The sequence below is a fragment of the Crocuta crocuta genome, unplaced genomic scaffold (assembly GCF_008692635.1).
Source record: "Crocuta crocuta isolate KB4526 unplaced genomic scaffold, BGI_CrCroc_1.0 scaffold70, whole genome shotgun sequence".
In the NCBI taxonomy this organism is placed as follows: domain Eukaryota; kingdom Metazoa; phylum Chordata; class Mammalia; order Carnivora; family Hyaenidae; genus Crocuta; species Crocuta crocuta.
This window is the reverse complement of record NW_027528417.1, coordinates 17,982,957-18,007,223: the sequence shown is the minus strand read 5'-3', so window position 1 is coordinate 18,007,223 and position 24,267 is coordinate 17,982,957. Positions and strand designations below refer to the sequence as shown.

Genomic DNA, 24,267 nt, shown 5'->3' with positions numbered 1-24,267 from the left:
TTCCAGCCAGTTTCTAGACCATGCATGATGGATAATGCCTATATGCCATACAGTCTCACAGGTATTCCAGGACCACTCAAAATTTGAAGGAAGAAGAGAGTAAAAGTGCAAAATAATTGTACTCTTGCCTGTAAGATCTCAGGATCATTATCTCTGATGCCTATGAGACAGGAATCATGGAATTCTCTAATACCTGTATATTTTTCATGATACCTTAACCCTTACCCTGTACCTAATGTAGGACTGGCACATAGTAGCTACATATAATGGATCTTTGTCAGTTTTGAGTTGCCCAGCATCTGAAACCCTCCCTAGGTATGGCAAATTCTGCCTCTGAATGAGATGTGGGGTGTGGCAGAAGCCACTTCCTGATCCAGAAACTGCAAGGCCCAATGCACACTTTCCAACTTCTGTCACAGCTAATTCATTAACATGTGTCACTCAGCTTTGACCAATTAGATAAATTCACTCCAGGCTAGGAACTGGGAGCTGGTAATGCAAAGAAGCAGGGACAGAGGAGAACCTATTCTGGTGGAAGCAGCAGCCTCCAGTTTCCAGGAATTGCGAAGGCGACAGCGCCAGTGGCCAGAGTTGTGCTAGCCTTGGCCTCCAGGATCCTGCAGCAGCAGGAAGGTCTTCCCCACATGGGTTCTGGGTGGCTGTAGGCTGTGGTCCTGGCCACGGTCTGGCCCTCCTGGCTTCTGTATATTTTCTGAGTTTAGCCTTCTGGGGGATTCTGTGAGTTATCTACATAAATCCTCAAAAAAGCCAGTTGACTTCTCTTCCTTAGAATGAAGAAATCTGACTTTTATCATCCATAAAATATGTAGGCAAATAAATTCGTAAATGAATCTATTTTATTATGTGTATTTCACAAACTTTACTGGGATGGATAGACACAAATCAGTAGCTTCACTGTGTTGTATAGTAGCACTGAACCTGAGAAAGGCCAAGCAATTCCTCCAAGATTTACACAGCCACTACATGCGAGAGTATAGACTCAAATGCCAGTGACAAGGTTTTAAGATGGTGTTCTTTCCATTAGACCATGAAGTTACTGGTTCCTGCCCCAATGATGTCCTACAGGTTCTTGAGGCCCTATGCTTTCAAAGCATACTGTCTCTTCACCCCGCCTCCTGACCTACTTCCTTATTTCTTCTTAATCCTTTGACCCAGACTGGTGCCCTAAGGCACGCTGAGTCTTTGATGCTATGGGGTCTATCAGTTCAGCCCCAGATGCAAATTAGCTTGAATGTTCCCATAGTGTTCTGCCTCTGTGTGTGTGTGTGTGTGTTTGTGTGTGTATGTGTACATGCACATGGAGGCAATAACTTTTACACTTTCTCCTCATCTACAGCTTACATAGACTATACTAGTATATGGTAAGGAGGGGGAGTTAATGGTCTTGCACGGTTAATGTCCCAATAGTCACATTTCTGCCCAATAGAAAGGTCTGCTTTCAGTTTAGATACCAATGGGGAAACCATTTTTCCTATCAAAGTGAGTTCTTTGGAGGGTGAAATGGAGACAATGCTATCCACTAGTTGTTACCTAATTGTTGATATTGTAGAAATTAAACAAGATAAAAAAAGAATCCAGCAAAGTTCCTGGCATGCAGTAAATATTCAAAAAATGTTGGCCTTTCCAGATTCCAAACTGCAGAAATACTTATTCCAAAGATGTTTATCACCACATCATTTATAAAAACAAAAATATTAGAAGTGACCTACATTCACAATGAATGGTTTTCATATTATGCATCTATTAAAAATGGTAGCTAAATAAATAAACAGGAGTTATGAAAACTATAGGGGAAAGACTATAATGAAAAAAATGCAAAGTAAGATGTAAAACTGTATGTAAACTAATTTTACAAGAATGTAAAATATTCATATGAAAGAAACTAGAATAATAACACCAAAACGAAAACAAACTTTATCAGAAAAGTCCCATAATCCTTTACCCCAAAATCTTACAGTCAGATGTGCTCTGACATTCAGAATTGTTTAGATATTACTATATCTTGAATATTATATAGCACCTCCAGCACTCCTATATCCAGAGCATTAGTAATCCAGCAATGAATATACGCATAGTGGAATAAACAGATTCCAAGTAGCCTCTTCTCAATTCAGGACTGATACCTCTATCAGACAAGTACAGCTCAAGTCACAAATCCATCCGCCAAATAAGTTCTAAAAACCTTTTCATTTCTCAGCACTTGGGATATTTTAGAACTGCTGATAAGAAATTATAGATCTATAGTACTTAAATATTTTTTTAATGTTTATTTATTTTTGAGAGACAGAGGGGGACAGAGCGTGAGCAGGGGAGGGGCAGAGAGAGAGAGAGAGAGATACAGAATCTGAAGGAGATTCGAGGCTCTGAGCTGTCAGCATAGAGCCTTGAACTCATGAATGGTGAGATCATGGCCTGAGCTGAAGTCGGACACTTAAACAACTGAGCCACCCAGGCACCCTGGTCTACAGTACTTAAATATTAACCACCACATTAATTCTGTCAAATGAACAAGACCAAAAGCATAAAATGCAGGACCCAATCCTAGAAGTACAATCACCAGTTCACTTGATCAGGCATACCCACTGTGGCAACAGCAATCCTCAATGTTTCACCATTAGCCAGATTGCTAATCAGGCCCAGATGGCCTTAACTCATTCTTGTTTTCCTTTGCACTTAGTCTCTCAGTTGTGCTTGCTGGCTCCCTTGGAAACACCTTACACCACTATGCAGAAAAAGCAAAGGATTATAACCTCTACACATAGTTTAAGAGTAGCCTCTCACCCCACTTGCTGCCATACAGTAATTGGTTAATATATAATAATAATATTAATAGATTGGGGCCAGAATGCCATTCCCATTCCTGACCCATGCTTGATTTTTGTAGCAAGTGGTCAAAGTCCCCTCATCGTAGCCTAGACCCAAAGACCAAGGTACTGAGGTACAAGCAGGAGCCAAGGTCCAGGCAGATTTCGAGCATTAGCAGCAACAAAGGAGCTTGCTATCAACTCTGCCTCAGCCTGGAAGCTTTTGTATTCACGTGGGAAGGCCAGTCATCTCGTAGGACTGCGAGGAGCCTGATTATCCCTCCCTACATCACCACTCCTTCCCTCAGCCACCCCTGGAAATCACAACACGATTGCCCTCAGGGGTCAGCATCACTTATGGAGTGTGGCATCTCTGCAGTGAGTTGTTTCCTGCCCCCACAAAATGGTGAGAACCACTAGTTTAGATGGAGAGCCTTTGGGAGATGGGGTTCAGCATGTAGGATGCACAGCCAGTTCCAAACACTTTGATTTGGGGACATGTCCAAAGGCATAACACAAATGGAAGCTTTCTTAGTAGTCTTATAAAAGACACTAGTAGTTTTATAACATTTAAAAAAACAATTACTATGAATATTAAATTATGCTTTCCTTGATTTTCCTGCCAGGATAATATTCAGACACTTTGACAATGGCTGTTTGACATTTAATATATGTCATGAGATACTTTTTAAGCTTTATTCTCCCTTGCACTTTTCTCAGCTTCAGCTCTATGTATTTTCCCAACTTCCTCATTCCACTCAAGACTTCTAAATAGGCCCCCAAAGGGAACTACATTGTCTGAGTTACTAATATAGTCCCTGTTTATAGCCACCATGGTTACATATGCAGGTAGACAATAGCCGGGCAGCAGGTCCAGAGAACATGTATGAAACAATGTCAGTCAGGAATATTCTGGGGGGAAATGGAACTGGTAGATTCTTTCATGCACTAAACCACATGAAAAATCATGGTGAGAAGCTATGAGCAAAAGATAGTCCCAAAATTAACGATGAATTATTAACTTTAGGAATGACAAAAAGCTTTATAAGAAACAAAGTGTAATCATTTCACACAGCTTGGCTCAATAGGAAACAATGTTTTCATGGATATCATGTAAATTCCTAATACAAATTTATTCAGGAAAAATGTGATAACATTATACTGAGAGATTGTAGGAAAGGTAAGTGTATGGTAAGGGAGCTAGGAGTAAGTGCTAAGTCCTTATCAGACATACCAGGAAATTAGTAAATGATGTCTAACATTGAGAAATCAAGAAAGAGTAGTATATTTAAAATTTTTTTTTTATGTTTTATTTATTTCTAGGAGAGAGAGAGAGACAGCGTGAACAGGGGAGGGTCAGAGAGAGGGAGTCACAGACTGAAACAGGCTCCAGGCTCTGAGCTGGCAGTCAGCACAGAGCCCGATGCGGGGCTCGAACCCACGAACCGCGAGATCATGACCTAAGCGAAAGTCGGACGCTTAACCGACTAAGCCACCCAGGCGCCCCAAGAGTAGTATATTTTAAAGAAAAATAATACCAGAAGAAACAGCTAAATATCAAAAATGGTGGCCTTTGGTGAACAACACTGAAGGAAAGAGGAGGTGAAGAGGAATTTTCATTTTTTTATTATAAGTCTTCAAATACTACTTGACTCTTTGTTAACTATCTGCACATAGTACTTTGATAAAAATAAATTTTAATTAAAAAAAAATATATCTGAAGGGGCGCCTGGGTGGCTCAGTCGGTTAAGTGTCCGACTTCGGCTCAGGTCACAATCTCACGGTTTGTGGGTTTGAGCACCACGTCACGCTTTGTGCTGAACGCCTGCTTAGAGCCTGGGGCCTGCTTCAGATTCTGTGTCTTCTTCTCTCTCTGCCCCTCCCCACTCATGCTCTGTCTCACTGTATCTCTCAAAAATAAATAAATGTAAAAAAATTTTAAAAAATATATATGTATATATATATATCTGTGTGTGTATATATATATATATATACATATATATGTGATATGCACACAGATAGATATATATATATCTGAAAATTTGGGGTATGTGGGTGGTTCAGTCAGTTAAGCAACAGACTTCTTGATTTCAGCTCAGATCATGATCTCACGGTTCACGAGTTCAAGCCCACATCAGAATCTGTGCTGAGCATAGAGCCTTCTTGGGATCCTTTCTCTCCCTCTCTCTCTGTCTGTCACCTACTGACACACACACACGCGCACACACACACACTCTATCTCTCTCTCCATGTCTGTCCCTCAAATAAATAAACATTTAAAATACATATATATATGAAAATTTGAAAGGCTGTGAAGAGACAGTTCACAGAAAAAGAACTACAGACAATCCTTAAACATCGAAAAGATGTTTGAGCTTATTCAAAATAGGAGAAATGCAAATTAAAACAAAATTCATCTGTCATATTGGGAAAAATCACAACTTATTGGAAGCCATCCTCTTTTGGCAGGACTATGGGGGGTTCAAAATGACTGAATCCCTATAAAGGAGAATCTGACATATATATCTGCTTAAACTGCAGATGCATTTCTCCTTAACTCAGCAAGCCCTCTTCTAGAAATGGACCCCCAGGTACTCCTGTGTGGATAAAAATAACATATGTGTAAGGTTATTCATTACAACATTGTTGTATGGCAAAAGATTAGAAATAATCCAAATGTCTGCCATCAGGGGACTGGTTAAATAAACTGTGGTTCAATCACTCTACAGAAAATATTTATGTCCTCAATGGATCAAGAAAAAAATGTACAAAATGTCACAGCCAGCTTCCAGGCTCTCCAAAGCAAAGAGGGCTGTGTCAGAAACCTCTCAGACAAAGTCGACTCTCTGCCCTTCTGAAGTGTGAGCATAAGAGGAACTTGGCTCCCAACCCCTTTCAAAACCTTAGAAACAAAGCAAGATGGGTGGTGAGGCAATGTCAGACTTCATGTCAGCCCTAAGTCCAAATCCCATTTGGTAACTTTAGAGCCCGAGGCACCCCGGGCTTTCATCCCTCATGTGTAAGTGGGGATAGAATTCGCTTCCTCGCAGGGCTGGTGTGGGATGGTGTATGTGGCACATGTGGTACAGAGCTTTGCTCACAGTAAGTGATCAACAACAGAAGTTATTATTAATAGCAATACCAGAAAAAAAGAATTCTGCCTCCAAGACCGTGTTTGTTATAGGAGGAAAGTCATCCTGTAAATACCAAGATAAGAATCAAAAGTTGTTGCTTTGAAGAAAAGAACAGAAGGAATTTCCCTACGTGACCTGGCTTTTGGAAGGGAGTCTTCACCCACAGGCCCACACGCATACTGTGCGGGTGCCTCCATGATCTGATGGCTACCACCTCCTCTGAGGGCTGACAGACACTTTCCCTAAGTATCCTACATCAGTAGGGTGGGAAGGACCTGGGCCCAAACACCTTCTGTTTAGGATGAGAAACCCAGGGACCAGAGGAATCAGTGATGTGCCTGAGAGCACACAGCCAGTGGTCCTGTTCCAGAGACAGGCTGAGCCACTAACAAACTTGCTACTCAGGCATGCATTCGTATGACTGCCATTTTCCAGTGATTCAAAAGAGAATCAATAAATCTAAAAATGGGTACTCTGTACATTGAGCTAAGCTGACTTTTCATTCACTTCTGAAAGTGGTTGTTGATCCATGTGAAAGATACAATCAATACCAGTGGGATAGAAATGTGTTTATTTGTGTCATCCCATCTGTATGGTTGTACCTACACATTACCTTTTATATACTTCCTGTGGAATGTATAAATTTAGTGGCGATTTGTATTGCAGTATACATAAGGATTTCTAGAACATGCCCAATCCCTACTCCAGCAATGATTACATTTGTAATGTTGGGTTTCCATTTCCTCATCTGTAAAAGGGGACATTAGCCACCGTCACCACAGTGCTGCAAAAATAAAACCAGATAACCATGTCTGTCTGGCACATAGCAGGCACTACTTCCCACAACCCCAGGTGTCCCCTTGCCTTGTTTAGGGGACTTAATCAATCCCACAACAGTCCATTGACTCTGCTCTTTGAATTCCAAGTAAAAATTTCCCTATAAGCATCTCAGAAAAAGTAAGAAGTTAAAATATTTTTCATGATGTTTACATGGGTAAATCGTTTTTAATTTCCTCAGTCAGAACCAAGAGTTAAGAAGAATTTCATTAAAAGGAATTCTAAAGCTATCTCTTTTTCAAGTTACCCAGATACATTCTTCATCCCTATTTCTCTTTGAGACTGTTTCCCACCATGGCTGCATTGATCTGGAGATGTTTGAATCCAGCCCTATTCACTGTATTCCTGATTTTCCCACGTTCCTATCCCAGACATTTGTTCATGGTAAACAATAAATGGTTCTAAGCCGAACCAAACAGAATGAGATAAAGACTTTCAACAAAGACATACTGAGCATCTATTATACCCTAGACACTGTGTAAGACCCTTTCCCTCTCACATTTAATTATCACAACAATCCAGAGAGGTAATCATCATTGTCCCCAGCGTAAAGATAACAAAACAGAAACTCAGAGCATAAAGTGACCTGCCTCAAGTCTCACTGTCAGGAAGGGAAGAGCGGGATGGAACCCAGGTCTCAGGGTGTGATATACCTGGGAGCCTCTCGCTGCTAAAGCACCTTTGTTACTGCGTTCTTTTCCAATCCACCCCCTTGTGCATAACCAGACGCCCCTAATTTTCAGCAAGTCATTTGAAAACTCCAAAAGGGGGGCCACAGCATTTTCTCTACCTCAGTTTGTGAACAAAGACAACATCATGTTTCCAACACACTAGTCAGACCAAGGGGGAAAAATCCCCGTGACTTCAGTAATTTTCCATCCTCTGGAACAATGACACATATATACAGAAGATTCGCCATAATATATAAACATTGCTTTTAAATGACATCAATCTCTTTTTTAATATGCCTTAAACAAATCTAAAACATAAGGCTTAATAGCTTCCTTTCTTGTATCTGGAATAAACACACAAACCTAAATAGATATACAAACCATACACGCAACAACAGCCAACTAGTTAGATCGGGCTATCACATCAATACCGATTTTCCTTACAACCTGAACCCAATCTGACTGTAATCCTAGGCGTGCTGACCTGAAATAGTTGCTGGCCGCGGCAAGCACCACGCGGTGGCAGGAGAATTCCTGAATGTCCACACACAAGATGACATCTGTCAGAGCATTTTCCATGCGCAGGGTGTCCAGGCCATTCTGCAGTATTAAGGAGAGTCCCGTGTCATCGAATTTTACCTTATCCCCATTTAAGATTTCTACAAGGTCTCCTCTTTTCTGGGAGGCCTCATCCATAGGAGGTGCCAGCGGCCCTTCCAAACTCTTCTCTACCACGTCGCCCATGGTCCAGGCGCCCCTCTGTCCTGCCATCAACATCCAGACTGAAGGAGCGCCCAAGTTTCAGGCAGGTCACATTGCAGAAGCTGAGCGGATTTCCTGTGCAGAGCCCTCCACTTATCACCAGCTGTCACACACACACAACAGGAAGTCTCGTACTTTCTCATCCTGTTACTACAAACGCCAGTAACTTCAATTCTTCTTTCTGTGAGTCAACAGAAGGTTGGAAATTACTTAGAAGAGGTGTGTATCAAGGGGCTCCAGGAGAGAAGGGGTGGCTTCTCAGAGTCTGCTATCAGTATTGTGAGGCTATTTTGGTCCATCTCCCCCTCATATCCGTGAGCAGGAAGCCTCTGATTCTGGTTATTACATTTGTACCTCGGGTGCTTTTATAACGCAAGTTGTCAATGATAGGATAGGCAGGGAACATTCTACAGTCTTCCCCCTCCCTCTTCTCAGGAGTCTGAGACCCCATGATAAGTCCCTACCCAGTCCCTTGGGAACTTTGGAAAAACACTTACCACTGACATTCTCGTTTATATCAGCACTACACATCTTCTTTGTCTTCCTCCCTGCTCAGGGGAAAATAATGTCATTGCAAACATTCTCCCCCATGAAGAAAGTCTATTGTTTCAGATATGTATCTGTGGACAAAGAAGAAGTGATCTCCAGAAACTCTATGCCCAGGGTCTTCTCTCTTAGACGACTAATCAGGGTAGGTCAACACCTAGCAAGTCTCAAATTGGCCTGATCGCACTCAGCATCTCTTGCCATGCATCTAGTGGTACACTATGAAGCATCTTCATCCCCTCTGCAGGTCTCTGTTAAATGATCATAATTATCTTTTCATAAACTCCCACTATATTACAAACTAGAGAAGTTAATTCACTTTAATGTATTCCAGTGTTTATAAGAACCCAGTGGGGCAGGTACGATTGTCCTCATTTTACAGAGAAGCAAACTGAAGCTCTGTCCAAGTGAGTGGCAGGACCCAGATCTGTCTGGCTTCAAAGCCCCTGTTTCCTCCACCACCATCAGGCTACCCGGAGCTGTAATACCATGTTCGTCCTGACCCCTGCGTCTCCCACAGAGAGGATGGTAGGGCTTGCCTGCCATGGCTGCACCAGTTCCCAACACCTTGCCAAAGTGGCCTCTGCTGTCTGGCTCCTTCTTTGACGTACCGTCTAGCTGTGGGGAGCACTGGCTGTCCTCTGATCAATAGGAGTCCCAGTCCATTCTCTGCCCTAGTCAGTGGTGACTGAGCCCCCTCCAGAGACCCTGGTTCTGCCTCAGCTCTTCCTCTCTTCCATGGATACTTCTTCCTAAGGTCAGGGTCTTTGATATCTCCCCTCCCACCAGACTTGTGCTTTATCCAGAGCTCTGTCAATCAAGATAGTCCATCAAAAGTGGTTTAAACAGGGGCGCCTGGGTGGCTCAGTTGGTTAAGCATCAACTTCAGCTCAGGTCATGATCTCATGGTTCACGAGTTCAAGCCCCGCATCAGGCCCTCTGCTGTCAGCCCAGGGTCCACTTCAGACCCTCTGTCTCCCTCTCTCTATGCACCTCCCCTGCTCTCGGTCTCTCTCTCTCAAAAATAAATAAGCATTAGAAAAAAAGATTTTAAGTAGTTTAAACAATAGAAGTCTCACACTATAAGAAGCCAAATGCATGGAGTATCAGGTTAAACAAGAAGCTCAGTGATGTCTTCAAGGACACAGAATTTTTCCATTTTCCCACTCTGTCATTCTCTCAGTGTGACGGAGATGCCCCCTCATGATCACATAATAGCTACCACAGTACTAACCAATCCAAAAGCAGGAAGAAAGAAAGGCCTCTTCTCCTTCATCTCTTTCTTTTTACCACAGAGAAAATATTTCCTAAAATCACCATCAGGCTTCTTCTAGGTCACTTGACTACCTGAGACCAAACTCTAGGAAATACAAATGGAATAACAAACTCTTGCACTAAACATGATTCACCTGCTGGTTCCAGTCTACTTTCCCCAAGATCAAGGAGTAGATAGATAAAATCAGGGCCTGTTAGCACAGAGGAGGGGGAAGGGCTGGTACGTCGTTGACCGCCCAGGCCCACCACAGGGACAATCACACTCTGACTCTCCCTGCAGGCCTCAACTGGGAGTAACTCAGCACTTTCGCCCCCAGGACTCTAACTACCACCTCTGGTAGAACTGAGAACAACACATGACCCAATCTTTCTCATAGCACCTTGTCCCCAGAACCTCTCAAAGTTTGAACAACACTGGCCATATTAAGCTCCACTCCAACTCCCCCTCAAATAAAACAAAATAAGAATAAAACTCAATTCTCCATTCATGATGGATCCTGTTCACCAAGCTCCCTTATTATTTTTCATAGACCTTCCAAGTCCATTCACCCCATTCCCTTGACATAAGCAGTTAACTGTTACCTTTTCCTCACCCCTACATTCTTCTAGTAGGGATGCCTGTACAGACTTGTACCATAGATGTGATAATACCTACAATTAGATTTAGTGCAAAGGTTAAAAACACAACCAGTTTGGCATCCATGTCAACCTGGATACGCTCTGAGATTTAGCATTAACTGATAAATATTCTTTATAGCTACAAGCAAAATAATTCTGTTCTGTGGAAATTTTATTTTCCCTACCAAGCAACAAAATGTACAAGCCACTGGCAAAAGCTTTAATACTGGGAAAACAATAATTATATCTTATTAGGCTAGTTAGTTGGTTTTATAATGCTTATAAGGAATAGATTCTGTCTCCATGCAAATGGGTAGCTTCACTCAATGGAAATCTCTATTCCTAAAACCACAGATTGCCCCTTCTGACCCCAGACAACTGTCCTCTCTAACACAACTTACCGTGATAGAAACAAGTCTTAAGTCAGCTACAAAGGAAAAGCCAATGTTCTGTCATGTTAACTTAATGCTACTAAAGCTATCATTTATTATCAACTATGCTTCAAGAACTATGAGAGGCATTTTATGAACTCTGATGCACTTACTCTTCCCACCAATTCAGTGTAGTTAAGTTTTATGATTTCCATTTTGGAGACATGAAGACAGATTAGATCACATAATTAGTATCTTGCCCATAGCCCCTCACTTCATCCTGGAGGTCACCTGCAGACAGTTCCCAGAAGCACACCAATAGCATCACTCTGCCTGAGACCATTTTCCAGCTACAAGAGCATGTGGGCTCACCAGAGATGCCCCCAAGAGTGACCTGCAACTGAGAGCCAGGAGTTGGTAGATAAAAATGCTAGCTTCCTTATCTCTTGGTGGGACGCTACTGAAGTGCATCCTACCCTGTCTATCATAAGACTTTCAGAGCACTGAGCTCTAGCTGCCCATAGTAGTAACCCATTCATCCTCTAAGGGCTTTCCACCCTTCCCATCTCACTTCCTCACCCTATCATTGTGCTTCTCAAATAAACTAATTGTACCCAATCCTTGTCTAATATCTGCTTTGTGGTGAAGACAAATTAAGACACACAGCTACTGAGTGACAGAACTGAGATGTGAACTCACATCTGGCTGATTCTAAAGCCCAATGTTTTCACCTTTCACTGTTCTCCAGTGACCCAGTAGAATCCCAGTCTCCAGCAGGGGCTTTCCCAGAAACACTCCAGGGTAACTGTGACTTTGATGCATCAAAGTCAGAGGACCCCACCTTCCAGTTCCCTGACCTGAGAGTCTCTCTCCACCAACCCAGCCGATGTCCAGTCAGCTCTATCTCCTGCTCTCTGCTGCTGCACCTCAGTGCTCAAGCACCTAACCCATCACTGACAGAAGCACTTCACAAAGTCAAGTGAGACCATGCTTGCTTTTTTAGGAAAGAGTCACAATTGCAATGGCACCAAAGCATCACAAGCTACCCCTGGAGTGCTCTGGGCCTCTGCCTGCCATATTTTTCAAGACAACACTTCCTTGAACATCGCCGCTGCCAACAACCCACTGCCTCTACTGCTTTATCCCAGAGATGAGAAGGACCCCTTTTTTTCCTTTTCTGAGCACAGAGCACTGGCATACTTGGCTGAAGGAAGATTAAATAAAAAACATACCTCAGAAGTTAGAGATAGTATATTGCCCCTGGGAGCTTTAGGGACTTATTTCTTCCTGAAGCCATTTGCTTATCACTTCTCAGGCCTGTTGGTTAAGATCAAGTGTAGTATCTGAAGCCATGTACTTATATTACAGGGTAGAAAAGGAAAAGTAGAGACTGCTCCCCGTCTCCCCAGAGAGGATTTATTTACATTCCAGAATAAAGGTTTCTCTCTCAGGAAAAGGAGGAGGAGGAGGGGGTGGAGGAAGCAGAAATGGACTCATGTGCCAGCTGCCATATCTATATAAGCTCCGAGTCTCATGGTTTCATGCTCATCTCTTGTGGTGCAACCCCACTGCACATTATCTAAAGAGACAAGCATGCAGGGAATTGGTAAGAAGATGGTCTGTGAGTAATAAATTATCTTTTCTCTGATTCAGAGACCTCATATTTCCTGTCAAAAAAATTGAAATATATACACACATATACATTTAACATGAGTTCATTTTTAACTTGATTTCTCCAGAGTGAGAGGCAGAGTGAACAAATGAAGATTTGCTTCAGGGTCTAAATCCTACCAAGGGAGATCTAGACTTCATACTTGCCTTGCTGCCTGCAAAATGCCTACTTATCCTTCAAGATAAATGTCTCTCCTGCCTTCATAAAGCTTCCCCAACATACCTACATTTATTGCAGGCTTGTGTGTGTGCTCATGCTTTGGCAGATGCACTAAAACACTGTATTGTCATTACCTGGCTACTGGTCTGTCTTCCCCAGTAAGCTGTGAGCTCACAAGTCAAGTCATCTTACATCCCAGAGCCTGGCACAAGCCCAATTACATATGATTCAGTAAAGAACTATGGGACAGATAGACAGATTTCATGGTTGGATGAAAGAATAATCAAAAACTGGAAGAAGAGCCCTGCCTTGGTAACCAGTGGCTCTCTTATGAGGAGTTCCTGCATGGCTGAGGTAATATGTGAGCTGACCTGGGAGGACAAGAAGAATTTGTGAGGAGAGAAAAGGGGAAGGGAAAGGAAGAATGAACACACTCAGAGGTATAAGAGAACAAAGGGTATTTGGAGAACTACAAGCCATTAGATACAACTGGAAGACAAGGTGTGTGAGAGGGGTGGGGTTGGAGAATGGGGTACAATTGTAAGAGAGTAAGCCAGTGAGGGGATATGGACCCATGCCCTCTGGCAGCAGTGTGAAACTGAAGCATGCATCAGCATTACCTGGGCCCCAACCCCAGACTTTCTAATTTGGTGGATCAAGGGTGGTGTCTGAGAATTTGCATTTCTAACAAGTGGTGCTGCTGCTGCTGGTCCTGGTCCCAGCTCTATTCCTTGAGAACCACTGTTATATGTGAATCTGTCAGAGGCTCTGTAGGTATTTAACAAAGGGAAAAAGAAGGACTCTGATATGGGATTTGGAAAGCTATCAGGTGGAAGAAACTAGAGGGTGGCTCCAGTGAGTCAAGTAAGACCCAACAGGAAAGAGTTACAGGCAGGCCACTTGGGGTCCAATATGAAGAATTCTCAAATCCTCAACAGTCATTCCTGGTTGGCCTAAAACTACTTCAAACAACAGACCATGAAATAAACCCAGATGATTAAGTGACTCACCCAAAGTCACACAGCCAGTTAGTAGCTGAAACGGGGCAAGAATTCAGGACTTGCAGCTCCTCAGCCAGTGCTTTATCCACCCCAGGCTCAAGGAGCATAATCAAGACTTTGTATGTTTGTGCTTGTAAGTGGAAAATAACTAGAATATCCACTCATGCCTCAAACAAGAGTAGCCTTACCTTCTGTCCTGTGATCTCCTTCTGGTTCCAATACCTGAGGACCCAGAGGACAGAGAACCTGCAGCCTCTACCTCAGGTCAGGTTCACTTGTGTATCCCCAGCCCACGGGTGGTACACCCCAGTCTCTCCCACTCCCATCCTGCAGATGTTATGGCTTGGTCTCTCTCCTCCCTGCCTCATTCAAGGCTGCCCAAGGCCTCTAGGCCCCTGCCCATCAGAGGCCTAGTCCTGGGCCCCTCAAGCCAACTATTCTTGACAACCTGGTCCCAGCAAAATAGTAACAAAAGATAAATGCTTTCATAAGAGAACAATGAGCCTGCTGGAGTCAGAAACTGGAAGTTGGAAGGTTGCATGAGAAGAAACATAAGGCTGATCTAAGTGGGGAGCCCAGAAATACCAAAATCTGAGTACAGGGCCAAGTCCAGAGCCAAGTGTTTCATAATTTAAATCTGGAGGTGACTATTTTTAAAAGATCTGTGTCAAGGCTTTATTTTCTCTTATAAATGCCACATATAGCAAACACTTTCCATAGTCTAAATTTTCATGGTTTAGTCAATACAATGAAAGACTTGTCATGTATTGGTTATAGTTTTCCCAAACTCTATTCCGAGCATGGTCCCTGAACATCACTCTGGAATGTCCTTTGCAGACGTGAACTTAAGGAAGGCCAGGGGTTCCCGAGACCCCCACCAAGTGATGCTGAGCAGCCTCTCTCTGCAACAATGTCCACAAAATAGGGAGTCAAAATTTAGAAGTGACTTCTTGAAGGTAGCTGTGAGCCCAACCAGACCTGCTTGCAGGCCTTAAGGTGGTCCCAGGGGCCAAAAAAAGTTAAGACTGACCTTCAACAAATGGCAAAATCAGAGAAGTTTGTCCTTAATACACCAGCCCACATTCCATATATTTATATTTATTTTTAAGTAACTTTTGTTACTCTTTTTCTGATTATAAAATAATAATAAATCACCTTCTTGAAAACTTGGTATGTTCAGGAAAAAAATAAAGTTAACATTTGGTGTTCTGAAATAGACTGAAACTGACTAGAGAGAGTTGTGTGTATTTATTCCCAACTTCAAGTTCAGTGATACTATGTTGGTTGAAATTGGCCACGATAGGAGTATTTACATCATAGAAATTGGTACATGCTATAAATCAGAGTCTGTTTGTCTGTTTAAAATCTAGTTATTAAACATATACCACCTTCCCCTTTAGACTATGGAGGTCCTGAGGTCACCTTGAATCTGAGCCACTCTCCAGCTCCTGTTAAGACTCTATTATTGAATTTCAGAGAATTTCTGAATTTCTAAATCCCTAAATTCCCCCTTCTCAAGATAGCTTGATTGAGCCTCTGCTCCTTTCATCCAAATGGGCTTCCCTGGACAAAAACATAACAGTACCAGGATGTTCCTCTGTCTGACCCACACACACACTAACCACCATATCACCCCTCATCCACAGACTCCAATGTTGGCCTCACCTCCAAACACTCACTATGGAAACCACATCTACAGCCCAACTTGGTACTTTCTAGCTTCTACATTTGTCCTCATTGCAATTCCAGGTTTCTCAAAAAGAGAATTTCCCAAAAGACATCTATTTTTGAACCATTTATCTTCATGTAGCTCTCACTCATTGCCCCATTATGGTTTTCTGTCCCAGTTTGCCTCTTGGCCAAATTTGCTCAACAAAATTGTTGAGCTCTGTCCCACCCCTGCCTGCACTCTGTCTCTCTCAGTCTCTCAAAAATAAATAAACATTTAAAAATTTTTAAAAAGAAAAGAAAATCTTTAAAATAAAATAAATTGATAAAATAAAATAAAATAATTTTTAAAAAGAGAAAACATGGACTTGTTCCTTTGGCCACATATATCTGAATCTAGAAGAAGGGCAATGTTGTAGACATCAAGGGAATAGCACTGCTCAAAAAGGAATATCTCACAACTGTTCCCATAGCAAAACTGGAAGAGTCTACAATATTACCCAGCACACTGCTGGCATTGCTATAAACAAACAAGTTAAGGAAAAGATTCTTGCCAAGAGAATTAATGTATATATTGAGCAAATTAAGCATTACAAGAGCCAAGATAGCTTCCAAGAGAGCCAAGAGCCAAGATTTCAAGAATCTACAATATTACCCAGCATACTGCTGGCATTGCTATAAACAAACAAGTTAAGGAAAAGAGTCTTGCCAAGAGAACTAATGTATATATTGAGCAAATTAAGCATTCCAAAAACCAAGATAGCTTCCTGTGAAGGAAAATAATCAGAAAAAGAAGGAAACCAAAAAAAAAAAAGTACTTGGGTTCAACTTGTTGGGAAGGAGGAAAATTTTTTTCCTAGCCTGCTTGGTTTTTTTGGCTTGTGTAATAATTAAATTGGCACAAAACAGATAAACAGGAAAAAAACCAGATTTAATTAATATGTATGGAGATCCCATAGATATGGGACCTAAGAAGTAACCAAGGCAGGTAGCTTTTATACTTTTTAGACAAAGAAACAAATTTCTAATGAATTGATAAGACAAACTTAGGTTTGGTTATTAATTAGTGGAGAATCTAAACAGAATTTGTTTATATAGCCTTCTTGGCCCTCAATCTCCAATCTTTGACTGTAAGGATGTCTTTATACCTCTTGGTACAGGGAAGTTACCTTTCACATGAAAGATTTATTTCCTGCTTTCTGGAGACAAAAGAAAGTCAGAGTGTTCCTCTTGCACTGGCTGTTTCTTAAGTAATTTCAATTCAGAATAATCAATATGCCACTGTAGTACATCTTGGTGTAACCTACCCAGAGCCCCAATAAGCTGAAACGCCAGCCTCCTCTAACCAGGGAAGAACACTTTGTGGAAATCAACACAAAGGAACCTGAACTTCTAGGACCCATTCCTTATGAATTCATGGCATAATAGATGTAAAAAAAATAAATAAATAAAACTACTCTGGACTGTTAGAAAAAAAAAAAGGCGGGTGGGCGGGTTATTATTAGCTCTGGTGGCAGCCCTCAGGTTTGAAGTTCATGGAAGAATGTTAGCCCTGGAAATAAGCTGGAAGACTGAGGCAAGACTCCAGTCCTGAAGGAACAGCAATGCCACACATGGTGTCCAGAGGACAAAGGACTACAGAGAGACATAAGGTTAAAGTAAGGTCAGTTTATTGAAAGGATTTTAGGAACAGGTCAATGTCTCAGTATCTTTATCTGTACATTGGAGGTAGTAATAGTCTCCACCTCCATGTGTTGTGAAAAGGGGAAATGACTGAATATATGTGAAGCCTTTAAAACAATGTATGACATATATGAAGCCCTATGAAAGCATTAGCTATTATTACTCAAAACTTTCTATATAAAAGAAAGTATGTGTATTTCAGTCTAAATCTGGCTTCTGGCTTCAGACCAAAAGCTCTTTCAGTACAATGGCTTTTGTTAGTACCTACAGGCTGTCTATTGTCCTGTGTTATCTTGAATAACTTCCATGTAGTCAGTGTAGGGAGGCCCATAGGACACCATCTCCCCAGGGAAATAAACATTCCCATCTCTCCACCCTGTGCATCAGAAATATTGTTCTCCCCAGAGTGACAACAATTCATAGAAGAATTTATCCATTGGGAAATTCTTCCCAGAAGTAACCCAGTCTAACTAGAGGCAATTTTAAAATATATTGTTTCAATTATATTAATATATATAATATAGTAATATATGTTAATTACAAATACAGGTGACCCTTAAGCAACACGAGGATCATGAACACCAAACCCTGTGCAGTTGAAAATCTACAAATAACTTTGACTACCCACGAAAACTCAACTAGCCTACTGTTGACCAAAAGCCTTAGCAGTAACATAAATTGTTGAGAACTGCATGGGTGGCTCATTGGGTTGAGCGTCTGACTCTTGGTTTTGGCCAACTCTCATAGTTTGCGGGTTTGAGCCCAGCATCAGGCCCTGCGCTCACAATATGGAGCCTGCTTGGGATTCTCTCCCTCTCTCTGCCCCTCCTCTGCTCATGCTCGCTCTCAAAATAAATTAATAAACTTAAAAAAAACATAAATAGTTGATTAACACATCTTTCATATTTTATGTATTATAAAACATATGTATTATATACATTGTATTCTTACAATGAGGCAAGCTAGAGAAAAGAAAAGGTCATAAAGAAAATCATAGAGTGAAAATGCATTTACAGCACTGTACTGCAAAAAAATCTGCATATAAGTCCACCCATGCAGTTCAAACCTGTGTTGTTCAAGGGTCAACTGTATCTTAATACACTATAAATGACACTATTACTATAGAAAGCATCAGTTGTTAAGATGTTACTGGACTAAGTGCTCTGTACGCTTTGTGTCATCCTATTTCCTTTTATCCTGATACTTTGATAAAATGGATTATTTTCTTCTTTTTACAACTGAGGAAACTGAGACTCCAAACTTAAGTTGGGCACTTTGTCGCAAGTTACACTGGCTGTATTAGGTAAGTCAAGTTATAGTATCTGATTTGCCTAGGCCACATCCTAATGAAAACTTCCCAGCCCAGACTGATGTTGCCTAGGAAGCCATTTGGGTTACTACGTGACTCTGCTGTTCCCCTTTGCTTTTTGAACTAGAGTGGGGGCACCCATCCAAAGACAGCCATGTATATACAGAGATTAGTTTAGGGACACATACAGCTGGCTCAGAAAAAATCCAACAGGTCGGATACCATATGTTTGCACATATAGGAGGATTAGGAGGAACTTAACGGAGGACCATGGGGGAGAAGTAGGGGGAAAATAGTCAGGGAGAGGGACAGAGGCAAACCATGAGAGACTCTTGAATGCTGAGAACAAACTGCAGACTGATGGTGGAGGGGAGGGGAAGGGGAATGATAGGCATGGAGGAGGGCACTTGTGGGGATGAGCACTGGGTGTTATATGGAAACCAACTTGACAATAAACTATTTAAAAAAGAAAAAATAAAAAAATCTTTTTAAATCCAACAGGACAATTAGAGACACTCTCTCTAATTTGAAATAAGAAACACAGAGTTTGCCATTTGAGAGAAAAAACAGGAGGCATAAGGAAGCATTAAGAGATACCAGATGATAGAGTCAGAACCAAACTAAAGACATTTGCAAGCCAACTTCTGGAAAGCATAAGAGACTTGAAGGTAAGTAAGCAGAAGCAGTGAGACCTGGAAGGTAAGAAGAGAAGACTGAAACCAACATGAAGAGAGTAGCTGAGACAGGTCACCCAGAGACTAGGTAGAGAGTCAATGGCTCCTGTTGCTTAAGTCTTGAGGCCACTCTGATTCTGAATCTACCCTTTAGCCCTAGTTAGGGTTCTGCTCTTGGATTTCAGGGAGATTTCTGCCTACATCCCACTTTTCTTGAAGTAGCTTGATTGAAACTGTTCGTTACATCCAAACAGACCTCAGTGAAACAGAAGCTGCGCAGTGCTGTGAACCTCATCTATCTGATTTCACATACTAACCACTGTCGTATGCTTTCTCCAGAGACCAGAGATGTCTCCAGGTGCAGAGATAGGCCCTGAAAGAGGATCAGATATCATAGCTGCACCCAGTGCTATTTCAGGTCCGCGATCCATTTCCAACTCTAAAGTAGACTTCCCAAATGAAGAGTCATGGAGTAAACTGTAAGCAGCAAATATTCCAGGGAGTGAGTTTTGTCAAAGAATAGCCACCAAATGTTCACTCACTGCTAAGCAGGGGTAAAAACTATAAAACAGTAGAGAGAGTATGTTCCTATTTTTGCAAATGTGAGTGTATATGAAAGGCCAGAAGGAAAGGCATTTGCTTATTTATCAAATGTTTAATGAGTATGTTCTAGGTGTTCAGGATACCATAGTGAGAAAATACTGAAACAGTTCCCACCCTCAAGAAGCTCCCAGTCTAGTGAGGAAGGACCTACATTAAGAAACAAACTTTGTGGGGATGAGCACTGGGTGTTATATGGAAACTAATTTGACAATAAATTAAAAAAAAGAAAGGAAGAAAAGAAACAAACACGCACAGATAGAGTGTGAAATCACTATATTGTACCTCAAAGACTAATATTACACCATATATTAACTAACTGAGTTAGAATTTATTATTTTTTTAGTTTATTTATTTTGAGAGAGACAGCATGAGTGGAGGAGGGGCAGAGAGAGAGAGAGAGTGAGAGAGAGAGAATCCCTAGTAGGCTCCATACTTTCAGTGCAGAGCCCCACGGGGGGCTTGATCCCACAAACCATGAGATCATGACCTGAGCTGAAATCCAGAGTCGGACGTTCAACCAACTGAGCCACCCAGGTGCCCCAACTAATTGGAATTTAAATAAAAGTTTAAAAAAACAAAGTACACACAAACATTGCATTCATTCTAAATGCTGGGATGGAGATGCACTTGGTGGAGAACCTTTATTAGGGGCAATTTGATCTGGTTGGGGAGGTCAGTGAAGGCTTCTCTGGTGACTGAGCTGTGATGGACGACTGTGCATAAACAAATCTCATAAAGGTTTGTCTAAGCAGGACTACAGTGTGGGCAAAGCCCAGTGGTATAACAGACCGCAGCAAGTATAAGGAAGTGAGAAAAAGCCATGTGGTTGAAGTAAAGAAAGTTGGGCAGAGAATGGTGTGGGATGGGGCCAGAGAGGTAATAGGCCAAGTCTGCAGGGCATCATATGCCAGGGTCCAGAGTCTACTGCTGAGGCAGTGGGGAAGCAAGTGAGGGTGGGGTATGGTAGATACCATCAGATTTGCACTTTGGAAATATTTTCTGTATGGAGAACAAATTATGAGGGGCCAGCATGTGAGCTAGAAAAGGACCACTGTGGAATCTATCACAATCCAGATGGCCTATGACGAGGGAGTCGTGCTGGGGACAGAAATAAGTAATGAATCTGAGGCACAAAGGAAAGTTAAATCAATAGAATTTGGTGTAGGATTGGACATGGAATGTAAAGGAAAAAGAATTTTCAAGAATGGCCAAGGTCTCTAGTATGAACAGCTGGATGAAGGAAGACACCAATACTCTGGTATGGAAAACGTGCTAAGGGAACAGGTTTGAAAGAGAGGAGTATGAGTTTATTCTTGGTCATGCTGAATGTGGACTCTAAGACATTCAAGATGTGCTATCAAGTGAGATGTTTGATACACAGTCTAGAGCTCAAAGGAGATGTGGGTTGGAGATAAAACTGATGTACTAAAACATGAAAAGTGGTTATTTCTGGGTAATAATCTTTTGTATCTTTTGTTTTATTCTTTGTACTTTTCTGCTTGTCTCATGTTTTCAGCAATGAAAAATAACTTATTTTCTAAATGGAGTAAAATTTTCCCTGTGCTTGTAGCAAAGAGGAGTTCTCTACTTCTCATAACTGGCATTAGTAACCTCAACAGGAATGTCCCTAGAGTGGGGAAAGCCAAATTAGTTCAACCCTAACAACCCTTTGGCAATACCATATTTCTTTTACATGGATCTACAGAGATCTAACCATCTTCTAAAGTGTAACTTGTTGTCCTAAGCAGATTTATACAATAGGAGGAGGTCCACTGTGCAAACAGATGGTCAAGTTTGGTATTCAGGTGTCCCCGGACAACTGAGGCATTTTAAGAAGTCTGATAAAAAGCAATATTTTGCCCCTCATACTGGAGATGGACCAACTGACAAGTAAAACAAAGAGTTAGGAGACGTGGGCCAAATACTTGTGTACTAGCTAAGCTGGGGAGACAAACTGTATAATCAACAGATTATCTACCCAGTTGTGCCAACGCGGGAACAGAGCCAGCCCCCGTCTCTCACCTTACCCCCAGAATTGCAAAACAGAAGGCACATTAAAGTAGCCAGAAACCAAAGGAAGAGGAAAGGAAGACTCTGGATCAGGCACGCACAGTTTCTATCTCCTCACTCACCATTTTCCCTGAGGCAGAATGAGGGAGGGATGTAAAGATGGAGAAAAGCCAGGGGTGAAAGGCTAATATCAAGAAGTGAGGTGCACTCATACTCACCAACACCCATTATGAGTTCCTGTGTTTAGCGTCAGGTTTATCAAACTCAATCATGCACAAGATACTATGCAATCCATGTGCATTTGGATAGAGTCTGAGTCCCTGGTGACTAGCAATAAGTCAACACTAGCTGATTTTTAGCAGAAATTGTATTTGTTAGGACAATATTGGGTGCAAAATTCTTGTTTGGATCCTGGATTCAAATAGAAAAACAACACTCCTGTTCCTAGCAGCATTATTCACAATAGTCAAAAAGTGGAAGCAACGGAGTTCACTGACAGGTGAATGGAAAAACAAGATGTGGTATTTACATAGGATGGAACATTACGCTGCCTGAAAAATGAAGGAAATCCCTGTCAGGTGCTATAACATGGATGAACTTTGAGGAAACTCTGCTAAATGAAATAAGCCCGTTGCAAAAAGATAAATACTACGTGATTCCACTTACATGAGGTACCTAGAGTAGTCAAAGTCATAGAGACAGAAAGTAGAAGTGTTGCTCCCAGGGGCCAGTGGGGAGGTGGAGACCTAGGAGTTAGTGTTTAATGGGTACAGAGTTTCAGTTTTGCAAGATGAAAATAATTATGGACATTGGCGCACAACAATGTGAATATATTGAGCACTACTAAACTCTACAATTAAAAATGGTTAACATGGCTTTTAAAAAAAGCAACAAGAACAACAAAAACAGCTAAAAGAAATTTTCTTTCTTTCTAGTTTTAACACATTGAAAATATTGCGCATGCCTTATTCCACAGTTCCAAAAGTACTAACATCAAATGTCACATGTTTCAATATATTGTTAGATGAAACACTATTGACTATTGACTTAGGTTTGAAGTAGAAAATTAATCAAAGTTCAGTCTTGGAATATTTGAGATGACATTTCCAATTATGTGTGAATTCATCTAGCACAAAAGTGGTTTTAAAGGTTTGATTACATTGCCCAAAGAACGTAGCTACAAAGGATGTTTTAAGGACTAAGGAAAATTTAAACATGAACTATACTCAGTGATTTTATATCAAGGTTAAGTTTCTTGCACGTGATAATGGCATTATGGCTATGCAGAACAGCGTCCTTGTACTTGGCTGATACATGTGGTTTTTAGAGTGAAGATCATACCTGCCACTTAATTTCAAATGGTTCAGCAAAAGAAAATATTTATAGAAAGAGAGATAAAGCAAAGCGTAGATGGGAGTTCATCATACTATTCTTTTATATTTTAAATTTAAAATGTTTGGAGGATGCAGAGGGAGCACAAAATCTTCAACTTAGAAGAATGATGCTTGAAAGAGGCAGTTAAGAGCAGGCTTAAAATCACTCTGAAGGATCAGCCTGTAAGGACACCCCTATCATCACCCCCAAGCATAGGACGCTACAACATGGCAGCAGTAGTACTGCCGGTGCAGGGCCTGGGATGCCACGGTCACGCCCGTGCCATCACCTCTCCCGAGGACTCAGTCTTACAACAACCTCCAACTTGAGTAAATACATCCAGCAGAGAGAGTCACCTCTGTACCATTAGAATTAAAGTGAACCTGATCAGCTGATGATAAGATAAGGCATGGCTTGGGGCAGAGGAGTTGGGGGACGGGGACTTCCAATCAATGTCATTCTGAAACAGCCAGGTGGCCTTCTCACCCTTAAGACACTTCACCCAGGGTAAAGAAATGTGATCAAGTCTGTTTGAAGTTTCAAGCTACAGAATTTCAATACACCTTTACGTGACAGATGAAAAATAAGAAACACACTGGATTAATAAAATCTACTTTTTCTGCATCTCCATTTCAAGGGAAATTTTCATGTATATCTACGGGTATATCATCCATGTTATCCAGAGATTTCTGAATTAACTTAAGTTCTTCTGGCCTTAACATACTGGAAACCTGATACAATAAACGTGACCCAGTAGCTCTTATCTTTATGATTCTTTACAAATATGGGGCGCCTGGGTGGCTCAGCTGATTAAGCGTCTAACTTTGGCTCCGGTCATGATCTCACAGCTCATGAGTTTGAGCCCCGCATCGGGCTCTGTGCTGATGGCTTGGAGTCTGGAGCCTGCTTCGGATTCTGTGTCCCCTTCTCTCTCTGCCCCTCCCGCATTCATGCTCTGTCTCTCAAAAATAATAAACATTAAAAAAATTTAAATAAAAACAGGTAGAAATATTTCAACATATTCCAAAGCCATTTAGGAAGGACTTTTACACGATCCTCAGATTGGGTTAACAAT

The 24,267-nt window shown here is 41.5% G+C and overlaps 1 protein-coding gene across 1 annotated transcript in view; it reads right to left on the bottom strand.

Moving 5' to 3' along the window:
• KLHL6 (kelch like family member 6) overlaps window positions 1-8,271 on the bottom strand; it is a 59,478-nt gene extending 51,207 nt beyond the window's left edge. The window contains exon 1 of the mRNA XM_077754487.1: window positions 7,952-8,271. Coding sequence (XP_077610613.1) covers window positions 7,952-8,244 — 293 coding nt within the window. The 5' untranslated portion in view covers window positions 8,245-8,271. The remainder of the gene's footprint in view (window positions 1-7,951) is intronic.
• Between the last annotated feature and the right edge of the window lie 15,996 nt (window positions 8,272-24,267).